The 13,367-nt window shown below is 40.6% G+C and overlaps 1 protein-coding gene across 1 annotated transcript; it reads left to right on the top strand.

The window, feature by feature from the left end:
• Positions 1-3,133: 3,133 nt before the first annotated feature.
• si:ch1073-13h15.3 (inactive all-trans-retinol 13,14-reductase) lies at positions 3,134-12,054 on the top strand. The gene is made up of 11 exons (XM_049563463.1): positions 3,134-3,290; positions 4,528-4,710; positions 7,249-7,490; positions 7,585-7,780; positions 7,981-8,178; positions 8,268-8,387; positions 8,489-8,627; positions 10,097-10,206; positions 10,394-10,560; positions 11,168-11,327; positions 11,600-12,054. Exons 1-11 carry the CDS (start codon positions 3,134-3,136, stop codon positions 11,767-11,769), a joined length of 1,842 nt encoding a protein of 613 aa, XP_049419420.1. The 3' UTR covers positions 11,770-12,054.
• Positions 12,055-13,367: the final 1,313 nt, after the last annotated feature.

The raw sequence follows: 13,367 nt of genomic DNA, 5'->3' as shown, positions 1-13,367 counted from the left end.
AACACTGGAGCTGGTGGCACTGACGTTGATACCCTGATTTCAAATATGTAACTTCAAAAAATATTAATCTCTTCCCATGTTTCTGAGATTCTACAGAAATGTAAGATAGTATATGTCTTAAAAGGAAACTCAGTTTTTTTTTTTAAAGGAGTTCTATTTAAGATTCAGAAGTTGTCTGCACACAGCTCTCAATATGGAGGCGCCTGAGCAGGAGGGTAGCAGCTAACGGTGCTAACAGTGCGAACAGTGCAAACAATGGCAACAGTGCTGACAAACAGTTAATCAGGGGGAAACTGGAGGGTGAGCGCTGCGCTACACTACAATGATGTCATCCCTCCTAATATCAGCAGTTATGGCTGTATGAGTGCAATTCAAAGCTACGGAAGCTAGCTAGCCAGTGGCATATACACACAGGGTCTCACAGGCAACGTCAAACCACAGAGAAGCTCGGATTACAACACACTCATTCTCTCTCAATCTCTTAGTTTCTTTAGAGCGGTAAATTGGCAGAAATGCAATCTTACTATTTTACTATATAATGACGAAATCTGTGTGTGTGTGTGTGTGTGTGTGTGTGTGTGTGTCTGTTTCACGTTTTTCTCCTCTGGCTTGGTCAATCCATGTGAAATTTGGCACAGTGGTAGAGGGTCATGGGAGGATGCAAATGAAGCAATATTACATCAATTGGCCAAAGGGGGGCGCTATAGCAACCAAGTGAAATTGCAAACTTTGAATGGTCATATCTCATGCCCCGTATGTCGTAGAGACATGAAACTTTGCACAGAGATGCCTCTCCTCATGAGGAACACATTTGCCTCAAGAACACATAACTTAACATAACGCTTATATAGACTCTTCCTAGGAAGTTTGAGTGATCTGCATGAAACTGGGTGAACATAATCTAGGGACCAATATCTAAAGTTCCCTCTTGGCAAAAGTTGGAAAACTTACTCAAACTGAGCTTCTATAAGGCAATGAATATTGCGGAGGGCGTGGCTCATCACATAAAGGTGTATAACATCTCAAGGGTTTCACCCATCACCACGCAACTTTGTAGGCATATGACCACACATAATCTGAGGGGACCCCTCCATTATTGACCCCATCAAACAAAATGGGGGCGCTAGAGAGCTCATTTCTTATCTAGGCCTAACCGCCATATGGATTTTTACTAAACTTGGCAGATATGTAGAACAGGACACCTCAAGGTGACTGGAGAAAGTACTAAGTCATGGTATGCTGTACTCAATGGGTATGGACTAGTATAATATAATAAGCATGTTTCTGTCACCTGAAAATAAGAATTGTCGTGTTTTTGTTACATTAGAATGAGCTGTTTATATTTACATAGGGAGCAGGTCTTCTTCTACGAACCCTGCCATGTTGCACCGCCATGTTTAGACTGTTGCCCCAAACAGACAAACCAAACTCTGGCTCTAGATTGGGCCTATCACATTTTTTACGTTGAAGTGAAGGCCACTGTAGGTCCTCTATGTCATTGTTTCTCAAATGGAGGTATGCTTACCCCAAGGGCTACTTAATAGTACTGCATGGGTACATGATAATAATAACAATAAAACATGGGAAGAGGGCAATGAGGAATGAAAGAAGAAATGACCCAAAAAATTGCAAGAAATCAGTAAAAAGAGAAAATTAAAAACAGGAAAATTAGTAAGAAAAACAAGAAAAAAAGAAAGGAAGTTAAAAACAAACAAACAAGGAAGTGACTTGGAAAGAGAACATAAAAATTATAATAATTCTGTGACATAATTTTAAAATATAATAATAATAGTAATAATAATAATAATAATATTAATAATAATAATAATAATAATAATAATAATGGTTCTAAACATAGTTTTCCTCTATTTAAAAAAAATATTATTTATTTTTATTATTATTTATTATTTTTTTTATTATTTATTATTATTACTATTTTTCCTTTTTATTGCAATTTGTGGGAAATTTCTTACCAAGTTGCTCATTGCCTTTTACCCCCATATTTTTAAATGAAATCACACCAATATGCTGAAGGTTCAAAGGTTTAAATACTTGTGAAAGGCATCTGAACACAGCACAAGAAAAGTGATGTCAGTCCAGGTTTTAAAGGGTTAAAGCAATGCAAAATGACCTAAATGTACAAGACTACTGAGGGCGAAGAAGACCAGTGAATAGTATCACTAAATATAATCTATGTATCAGATGTCTGTCACTTTGTTGTGATTTATCTTATCACTGGCTATAGATTTAAGCTATCAGTTAAGATGAATTGAATTAGTGTGTAACTTGAGTACAAAAGTCCATGTCAGGGCTGTAGTAAAAAAAATCTGTTATCGCATAGATTACATGAGTTACAGATTTACGTTTAACATTTATTATCCTCCTTCAGGAGAAAAATATTGTGGATATGGTAGGACAATTACCTCCAGTGTTATTAGAGTGATTTGCACAGTGAAATGACTCAATGTTTTGCATCTCAGAAATAAAAATCTAGACCCTAATGCTTCCCCAAGGACACAGACTTATTATTGGATCTGAAATGATAAGCTGCAGTTACAACAACTGCACTGTTATAAAAACATAAACACAGCATAATGTAGTCTTTATCTTAATTGTCTTATTAGATAAGAGCAACTGTGGGCATATGTAGGAAGAGCTCTTTGTGATGACAGAATAATCACAGAACAAACAGGAGAGAAACAAAATGTGTCGTAACCTTCAGATCAGAAGTGAATTTTTGACCTCTTAACAGTCAATTTGTTTACTTTAAAACCATTGACTTCCATTGTGCCGATTACCTCCACATGTCTATATATAATAGTTCTCTTAGTGCTTTTAAAAGACAAGTAAATAAATGGAGCAGCTAAAAAAGAAGTGCCCTTTATTTGCATTTCAGAAATGATCCTTTGCCTAAATGTCACATTACTGTGATGTGTACAATGTCGTCGCAAAAAACCTTCCCCCCTTTAATCTTTATTGCTCGTCATAATACATATGGCGTTACATGAAAACCTCCTGACCCTCCTCTCCAGACCTTTGGCACTCAGTGCGATAAAAAGGAGCCTCATGAGGAGAGCAGCGTTCAGTATAAACCTGCCACTGCTGCTCAAACAAAGATTTCATCGTCTCCACGATGTGGCTTTTAATTTTCTTAGTCTGGTTGGTTATATGGGCCGGTGGCACTTACTGGTACCTATTTGGGAAACCGAGCCCTTTCTCCCTGGAGTCAGTGAGACCCCCTGAGCCTCGAGAGTTTGATCAGAAGAAGCGGGACAAAGTCATCAAGCAAGGTAAAATTACTGCAGCTTAAAAAAGCTTTTCTGCAGCATCACAATTAATTGGTGCAATACTTTGATATAAGAATGCATATTCTGCCAGTAAGCCTGATGAGCTCTGTAGGCACACAATTTAACAAGAAACAATACATTCAATAATTATGATATTATATTAATATGTTAATGTATGACTTGTCTGTAACCTCCCAGACAAAGTGCACACTTAAAATGTAAAATGTGGTCTAAAAATGTTAAATCACAACTAGATTCTCGATTCCTGACTCTTTTTATTCCATTGGTTATACAAAAATATTATACACTAACATGTCAGTATGAGTTTTTTGTTTTTACAGCAAAAATTTAACACCTCAGTGAGCATCTGTCAAAAAGGAAAAAATAGCAAACAAAAAATGAGCACAAATTTACTCACTTATCATAATAAAATGGCAAAAAATCCCATTAAAATTACAATGAATGAACCCATTATGTTATTATTTAAATGCATTTGTTGATCTAGAGTAATTGAGAATTTTATGGAACAAAATCGTCAGGACTGTGTGTCCTGGACGCAAACACCTACATGGAATGGAGTCATCTCTTATGTCATATATCTTACGTTCAAATATCTGCCATGAAAAGGTCCCCTGACAACATAATGACAATATTTTCAAACACTTTAAATTGCACATAATGCTGTTTACTAAGTCATTACGACATTTTATTGTGTAACAAACTCTTGACACCACTTCAAGTGAGTCTTGGGTGTGTTGTGAATACCTAAGCAAAAGCTATCCTAGAATAGTTCAAAGGATGTAAGAGAAGGCAATAAAATAAATTTCAAAGAGGATACAGTACACAATTAGTTGACTGTACAATATGCTGAGGTGTGCTGATACAGCTATCTAAATGACCTGTTAGCTGTGTCATAACTCAGTTTAGATAAGACCTAAAAAAGCAGAAGTACAGTTATTTTTTTTCCACCTGTGGGCTTTATCTTAATTAGATTATGGCCTAGAGGATTGTGTTCCCACTCTAATCTACTGTTTATTACCAAGAGGAGATCAGATACAGGAACTGGATCAGCAGACCAGAGAGGTGTGCAGTGAAACCTTCAGACTGTATTATGCAAACACTTTTTGATTCATCACTTGCAGCACTTGCTCTTAATAACATTTACAACTTTATCTAAACTGACTGAACTGGAATGATAAATGTTACCTTGATAACACCAGCTCTGTGTGTTTCTGTCCAGGTTTCAGCCTCGACAAAGTGCCCCAAAACCTGGATGTCATCGTCATTGGGAGTGGTATTGGTGGGCTGGCGGCTGGGGCCACGCTGGCCAAAGCAGGGAAGAAAGTCCTGGTGCTGGAGCAACACGACCAGGCAGGAGGCTGCTGCCACACCTACATAGAGAAAGGCTTTGAGTTTGATGTTGGTAAGAGTGCTTGTAATTTATGTGACTGATGCATTTCTTCAAACAGACTGAAAACAGACCACTTTTCACTTTAAATGAAAACTGATCAAAGCCTAACAAATACTGCACATACTGCATTTTGTTTTCCATATTTACTTTGGATTATTCCACCACCTGACATTTCTGCTACAGAAATGCGACCTTACACTGATACTCAGGATAGCTACAGGGGACAAACAAAAGCACTACCCTCTTCCTGTGTTGGTTGTGCCGGAAATCAAGCTTTCATTCTCTCGGGACTGTCAAAATGTCAAAGAATAGGCAAAAATCACAATTTTCCAAAGCCCAATGTGACGCCCTCAGATGGACCTCCTAATTTGTCCAATTAAACTCTGAAACATTCCAACTTTGTCATCAAGTATGATGAAAAGCAGGAAATCCTCATAATTTAGAGGTTGGAACTAGAGAATATTTGGCATTTTGCTTAAAAAAATCATCGACTGACTGAAAAGCTTTCATGCTTTTCATCTGCTTATCCGGGGCCAATCGCAAGGACAGCAGGCAAAGTAAGGCACTTGCGACATCCCTCTTCCCGGCAACATTTCCTAGCTGTTCTTTTATTTATTTATTTTTTTTTAACCTTTATTTAACCAGGCAAGTCATTAAGAACAAATTCTTATTTACAATGGCGGCCTGGCAAAAGGCAAGAGCCTCTTGAGGAGAAGGGGACAGGGATTAGAGGGGTATCAAAAGATAAAAGAAACAGCAACACATGCAACGTGCACCACATAAAGGACAAACAACATAAAGTGGCTAACAGAGAGCAGCATCACGCAGCATAGCACCAACAAAAATAGCGCACACATGCAGCAGGATGGACAATGCAACATCAGCAAAAAAACAAAACAAGCAATGCAACAAACAACAAACATACAAACAGACAAACAACAACAATATCAGCAGGAAGAAGAAGCATACAATGAGCAAACAGAAGGCAGCCGACAGACAGAAGTTCCAGAAAGAAATACTACTGGGTCAAGAGCAGCTGCATGTTTCAGTGAGAATGTCCAAAATCGTGCCCTTGAAAATTGACTTGGGAATGAAGTTTTCCAGTTTTAGCTTTTTCTGCAGGTCGTTCCAGTCCTTGGCTGCAGCAGCCTGGAAAGACGACTGTCCAAGTACACTATTTGTTTTGGGAATTTTCAACAGAATATGGTGAGCAGAATGAGTGTCTGTAGGCAGCAGATGTGGTTTGCAACAAACAACACAGATAAGGAGGAGACAGACCAAGGAGAGTTTAATATATAAGCATAAACCAGTGAATATTACGCCGGGTATGTAGGGATGGCCAGTTTACAGAGGAGTAAAGAGTGCAGTGATGTGTTTTAAATGGTGCATTTGTAGCAAACTGGATAGCAGAGTGATATAGAACATCTAGTTTCTGGAGCAAGCCCTTGCAAGCTGACCTGTAAATGACGTCACCATAATCTAACATGGGGAGGATGGTCATTTGAACAAGAGTTAACTTTGCAGAGGCAGTGAAAGTAGAACGCATTCGGTATAAAAAACCTAACTTAGATTTGACCCTAGACTGTAACTTGCCAATGTGGTGCGAGAAAGACAAAGTGCCAGATACCCAGATATTTATAGTCAGTGACTTGGTCTAGCACAGTTCCGTCAAGAGTAGTAATATTTAGTGGTGGAAGGGGCATCAAACCCTTCCTACCAAACCACATGAACACATGAACACCCCACATGTTCCTGGGGGATCCCAACTTGTTCCCAGGCCAGATGAGATATATTATCCCTCTAGCGTGTTCTGGGTTTGCCCCTTACCAACTGGACAAGCCTGGAAATCTTCAGGAGATGGGAGGCGTCTAGGAGGCATCCTGATCAGATTCCCAAACCACCTCTACTGGCCCCTTTCGACGCAAAGGAGCAGTGGCTCTACTCTGAGCTCCCTCCGGATGACTGAGCTCCTAACCCTTATCTCTAAGGCTGAGCCCAGCCCTTTCTGAAACTTATAAGATAAGATGTATCCGCAATCTCATTCTTTCGGTCACTAGTCAAAGATCATGACCATAGGTGAGGGTTGGGACATACGAACGGTAAATCGAGAGCCTGGCTCATCTCCCTCTTCACAACAACAGTGCAGTGCAGCACCTGCATCACTGCTGACTCCACCAGACCACCTGTCCATCATGCTCCATTTTATCCTCACTTGTAAAGAAGACCCCGAGATACTTGAGCGCATTCGCTTGGGGCAATAACTGTCTCCCAACCTAGAAGAGGCGGTCCACAGTTTCCCAACAGAGAATCATGGCCTCACACTTTGAGGTGCTGACTCTCATTCTGACCGCTTCACATTTGTCAGAAAACCGCCCCAGTACATTTGTGTTCATGCATGTAAGCTAGAAATTAAATGCTATGTGAAGTGAAATTTTGTACATTGTGACCTCAAGAGGAACAGCAACGCATTAGGATATCAAAGCTGTTTATCTCCTTAGTGTGTCTTCAGTAACTCTAATCCATGTTCCTGTTCTGCTCTTTCTTCTCCAGGGCTTCACTACATTGGTCAGGTCCATGAGAACAGTCTGCTGCGCATTGCCTTCGACCAGCTCTCCGAGGGCCAGCTGGAGTTCCAGGAGCTGAATCAACACTTCGACACCATCCAGATTGGGCTGGGCGATGAGAAACGAGACTACACCATATTCTCCGGTAAAACTGAGATGAAAGCCCATCTGATGAAGCAATTCCCTGATGACACAGAGGCCATCGAGAAGTTCTTCAAAATCATGAAGGTGCTTGTTAACTAGAGGACACATCTTTCAGTGTCGTCTGTCCAAAATATAATAACAAAATTATGAACCCCAAACACCGTCTGTGCCCCAACAGGTCTCAGCTAAGAAGACTCACTACCTGGCAACTCTAAAGCTGATCCCACAGTGGGTGTCTTTATTCCTGCTGAAGTCAGGCCTCGCAAACCTTGTCACCCCGGTCTTCCGCCTCTCTGGCACATGTGCAACAGACCTGGTGAACACCCTGACCAGCAACAAGGACCTCCACATCATCTTTTCCTATCTTTTCTACGGTGGGTTGCATTACAAGTGTTCTGTGTTACAACAAGTGTGCTTTTTTGGGCATTGAGTGTTGGGGTTGACCAAACAAAACCCAGAAGAAGCTCTTCTAAAAGTTTTTATGAGTCCTATTTGCACTATGTTCTTTTTGTTAATGACAGTAATTTAGGGTCTTCCGAGTTCAGAGTTTCAATTTCGTTCCGTGTATATTTAGGTGTACCTCCAAAGGACTCCAGTATTCTGATCAATGCGCTCCTGATTCATCACTACAAACGTGGTGCCTACTACCCTAAAGGTGGTGCCAGCGAGATTGCCTTCCACATCATCCGCACCATTCAGAAATACGGAGGAAACTGCCTGGTCAGAGCTCCCGTCTCTGAGATCCTGGTTAATGACAAGGGAGCAGCTTATGGTACGAAATTCAAGTTCCATTTTTTACATTTTTTATGAGACACCATCCTCAGCAGGTAACTGACTAAAGACTTCCTGTATGTGCGACAGGTGTGAAAGTGAGGAAAGGTCAGGAGGAAGTGGAGGTTCATGCACCTGTGGTTGTTTCAAACTGTGGCATCTTCACCACCTTCCAGAAACTTCTTCCCCCTGAGATCCGAGTCAAGACAGGTGAGCAACAGATCCTTCTTAAATAAATGAATACTCTGAAATATATTAACTATCATTGTGAAAATCAGGAGAAAGTGACTGTAAACTTTCCCATATTGTAGATATTCAGGAAAGACTGAACATGATGAGACACGGCAGAGGATCATTCCTGGTCTTCTCAGGCTTTGATGGGACTGAAGAGGAGTTGGGGCTCGAGTCCACCAACTTCTGGCTGTTCAAAAACAATGATATGGACAAGTCGTAAGTTTACAAAGCACTGATCACACTGAACATTGATACTTTATGACCACAAGGTGGTGCTATTGTATAAAGAGTAGAATTCAATAAACTCACACAGGCAAAACTGTTCTCACAGTAGAGGCCTACTTCCAGGAAGTTTATCATTTTTATTTCCTCCAAAAGAAAAAAAAAAAAGTGTAGCTAAAGATTTATTTACTACTGACATAAAGAACTGGACTGTATATCAAAGCAATAGTTAGTAACTTTTATTAAAATAACTTACTATATTCTCAAAGAAGTACATGTGACAGATAATCAGTGGAAAAAAATCACGTCCCTCCTCTTTTTCCTACTGCCTCTATTGGCATTTGCTAGAATCAACCAGGGTTCACCAAAAACAACCAATCACCGCCGAGCAATCTCTAAGGCAACTGTCAATCACTGCTCATTACCTGCGGTCAGACTTTGAAACTAGGCAGCACTGATCAAATATGAGCCAAGATTCTGTTACTGTATTGCTGATTTCTAACCTCAAATGTTTGCAGAGACATATTTTAGTGCACTGTTTAGCTGTAAAATGAGAAGGTTTGCGACCCAGCTGCCATGTTGAAAATGGTCGACCGACATGGAGATGGACATTTGAGGTGAGAAACAGGCAATGCAGTAACAGAATCTTGATTAAAAGTTGACCAGCACTGCCTAGTTTGGGGTGACATGGTGGAACATTGGTTAGCACTGCCACTTTATAGCAACAGGGGTTCCACGTTCGAATCTATCTGCCAGCCGTCTGGACCCTAGTGTGTGTCTGCATGTTCTCCCTGTGTCAGCGTGGGTTTTCTCCAGGTGCTCCAGCTTCCTCCCACAGTCCAAAGACATGCAGGTTAATTGGTGACTCTAAATTGTCCGTAGGTGTGAATGTGAGTGTGAATGGTTGTCTGTCTCTATGTGTCAGCCCTGTGATAGTCTGGTGACCTGTCCAGGGTGTACCCTGCCTGGGATAAGCTCCAGGCCCAACTTGACCCTGTACCAGGATGAGCGGTTACAGAAAACGAATGAATGAATGCTTAATTTGACAGTTTGTACAAATTCACAAACAGTGACTGACATAATTCACAGCTGCGTTCCAGACTTTTCAGCTCGAAATGTCTTTTTACTTCATGTGCAGAAAGGTCAATAGAAATGCTACAAGGCAGACAGTGGGCAGAGGAGTATGATTTTCACAGATTCTCTGTCATGACATGACCATTTTCTAAATAAAAGTTACCAACTACAGCTGTACTACATGTAGGTTATTTAATTAGTAAGTTAAAGTTCCCTTTATCGTCCTCTAGATGGAGCACATGATCAGCCGGGTTTCAGTTCCAGGATTTAAATACCATACTCATGAGTTCTTACATGTGTGGCCACACTGCAGATAAAAGCAGCCCAGACTGCTCTGACTGATGGATGATTTTAATTTTACTTTGTTTTTTTGCTGTTTGTTTGTTTAGGATGGACGACTTCTTTGCAATGAGCAAAGAGGAAGCACCAGATAATATCCCCATGATGTTCATCACAATGCCATCAGCCAAAGACCCAGAAGCCAAAATAAGACACCCTGGTACAAACACCCCCAACCCTTACAAACAATAGGAAGATAAAAAAGACAGATGTGTCTTTCTATCTTTTATTTTAAAAAGATAAAAGACATGTTGTGATCTAAAGATGTACTGCGACTAGAACATGATTACCAAATCTGTGTGCCGATACAGATTAAGTGAGATGTCTTGTTTGTTTCACGCTCACAGGTAAATCCTGCATGACGATACTGACGATGGTGAAGTATGAATGGTTTGAAGAATGGAAGGACACAACGGTGCGCAAAAGGGGCGACGAATACTACAACTACAAGATGAGATTTGCTAAGAACCTCTTCGACTGGGCCTGTACTCTGTTCCCTAAAATCAAAGACAAGGTAGGATCTGTCACGCGTGAACACACAAAAACATTTAATATCCAAAGCATGAAAAAGTATCAATTTATAGTTACGAAAGTATATTAGTTTGCTGTAGGTTGTTCGTGAGCCTTAAAACATCTAAAATGTTTTAAGGCTGGATATTGGCACTTGATATCTTATAAGTATGGATCAAAATAACCCAGTACCATGTGGTATCGAGATTTCTTCAGTCAAACGATACCTGTATTCAATCCTTTCTGTACCTATTTCTATGGTTTTGCTCACAGCCAATCACTGCAACCCTTGTTTGACATAATTTGAGTAGTGATTGGCAGCTACAACCCACACAGTCTTTGGTGTGGTGAAGTCAAGTGGGGTGTATTTGACAGAGTTAGCAGTTCAGCGTGTCGAGATGCCACCTAGACGTTCAAAAGTCTGGCTATACTACATGGCGTCTGGTGGCATTTACGCAACTGAATGCTTCCATTAACATGATGGGTATCGAATGAGGTACTCTATTAGTATTGGTTTTACTTCGAGGATACTGGTATCATAGTTTTTTCAATGATACCCAGTCCTGATATGTGTTGACTGCATGGTAAAAGAAGTACGTTTTGTTTTCCAGTTGGTTTTCCAGGATGTGGCCACCCCACTGACCAACATGCACTACCTGGGTGCCCAGCGTGGAGCCATGTACTCTGCTGAGCACAACCTAGACCGTTTCCATGCCGAGAGTGTGGCGAGGAACAGGTGCAACACCCCCGTGAAAAACCTCTACATCTCAGGTATAAATGTTATAACATGGGTTGAGGCTTTTCAGCTGAAAATTATTCTGCATGCACAGTCAATTCTTAGTGTTTGTGATTGAGTGAAGTTTTCACTGGCATAGAAATGTCTCAACAAGTCCAGAAATTGACTGACTTCAGAGGGGGGGAGCTCTGATGCTTTGAAATGTGAGAGCTTCTTTGCAGCGTCACCTACATTAGTGTGCTGGTACAGTTAAAACACTTAAAAAATGAGTGCAAGAAAGTCACAAGTGTTTCTGTTTCTGTTCCAGGCCAAGACGTGTTCAGCTGTGGGATAGCAGGCGCTCTGCACGGTGGACTCCTCTGCGCCTCTACGGTGCTGGATCACATTGTCTACATTGACTTGCTCCTCCTCAAGAAGAAGCTAAAGAGGAGGAAAGCCAGAGAGTTGGCCCAGCTGGCTAAGAAGAAGCTGCAGTGAGAGCGCTCTGTACTTCCCCTGCAGGACAGTAATGAAACTGCACAAACCAGGTGCAAAACGACCCCTGAAAGGATCAAACCAGCCTTGAGTCCCTGATCTATTCTACATACTTATGAAGTCTACACATACTAATGCCAACCCAGAATGATCACCCGATTCTGGTGGAACATTTGGTCTGGTCTGAACTAAGACCTGACATGGAAATATAAAATGCTAAAGAGTTAGCATGGAGCACTGGAGCGCATAATCTACTGCAGACTTAACAGATGATTTTGGCTTCAATTTATAATAATTCATTAGAGTGAAAGGCCATAAAATGAGAATACAGAGTGCAGCATCTGTTTACAGTACTGCAGTAATTGTGTACATATATGTAAGGAGCTGGAGATGTTTTTGGTTGGTCCTGCACATGCTGGGTCAATTTTCTTTTTAGTATTTCCAAAGTTTCACCGGTTTGCCTGAAGGTAACCACAAGCAATACAAAGTGTTTAAGTGCCCAATATCTTGACTTGAATACACTGTACCTAAGTGATTCTCTATTTAATACCCTGCTGTGACTCTGCATCATTGTTTAGGAAATGGTCCATTTAATTTTTATTTGGGTGTTCTTAAAATTGTACGCCTCCACAAACCTGTCACGTTTCTCTTACGGCTAACGTACATGTAATGGATGCTTCACACACATCTTCCCCCCGACAGCACAATCAGCACAGTTTCAAGGTGGACACTCAAGATTAGAGTCACCAATTCAGTATCTGATCAAATGTCTCCCCTTCTGTTCCTGAGTTATGGCGCTAAATAATAGCCAGAAAAGTGTTTTTGCAGAGCATTATAATGTCACCGTGAAGATGACCTTTGACCTTTTGGACATTAAATACCAACTCTTTTTATCCTTTGAGACATTTGTGCGAAATTTAGTCATCATTAATTAGCTAATTAACAAGAATTATGAATTCATGCGTTTTGGCCAAAAACACGTTCTGTCAAGTCACAGTGACCTTGACCTTTGACCACCAAATTCTAATCAGTTCATCCCTGAGTCCAAGTGGATGTCTGAGGAAATTCCCTCAAGGCCTCTTGAGATACTCTGTTCACAAGAACGAGACAGACGCAAGGTCACAGTGACCTTGACCTTTAGCCACCAAATTGTAATCGGTAAATTGTTGAGTCCAAGTGGACGTTTGTGCAAAATGTGAAGAAATCCCCTCGAGATATTATGTTAATGAGAATGAGACGGACGCAAGGTCACAGTTACCTTGACTTCTGACCTTGGATTACCAAAATCAAATCAGTTCATCACTGGGTCCAAGTGGATGTTTGCGCCAAATTAAAAAAAAAATGACCCTCAAAGCATTCTTGAGGGAACAGACGGATGGACAAACAAACCCAAAAACATACTGGATCTGGTGATCACTGGCAAGGAGGTATATTTTATTGCTTTATTTGGTAGTCTGTGAAAAATGATATTTCTCTCTTTTTTTGGCAACATTCAAGTATATTACAATCTTCATCAGCTGTATCAGGGGAACAATTTAACATCACCTTGTTATTTTTCTAAATGTACAACTAAGAAATATTGACAAATGCTTAATGATTGG

This window comes from Epinephelus fuscoguttatus, linkage group LG20 (genome assembly GCF_011397635.1).
Source record: "Epinephelus fuscoguttatus linkage group LG20, E.fuscoguttatus.final_Chr_v1".
NCBI classification, from domain to species: Eukaryota; Metazoa; Chordata; class Actinopteri; order Perciformes; family Serranidae; genus Epinephelus; species Epinephelus fuscoguttatus.
This window is presented reverse-complemented; position numbering and strand designations above follow the sequence as displayed.

Bases quoted from the DNA above. Each gene is read 5' to 3' on its own strand.
- si:ch1073-13h15.3 (XM_049563463.1), top strand. From the start codon at position 3,134: ATGTGGCTTTTAATTTTCTTAGTCTGGTTGGTTATATGGGCCGGTGGC. The intron at 8,628-10,096 runs GTAAGTTTACAA...TTGTTTGTTTAG, and splicing joins AACAATGATATGGACAAGTC to GATGGACGACTTCTTTGCAA. The intron at 11,328-11,599 runs GTATAAATGTTA...TTTCTGTTCCAG, and splicing joins GAAAAACCTCTACATCTCAG to GCCAAGACGTGTTCAGCTGT.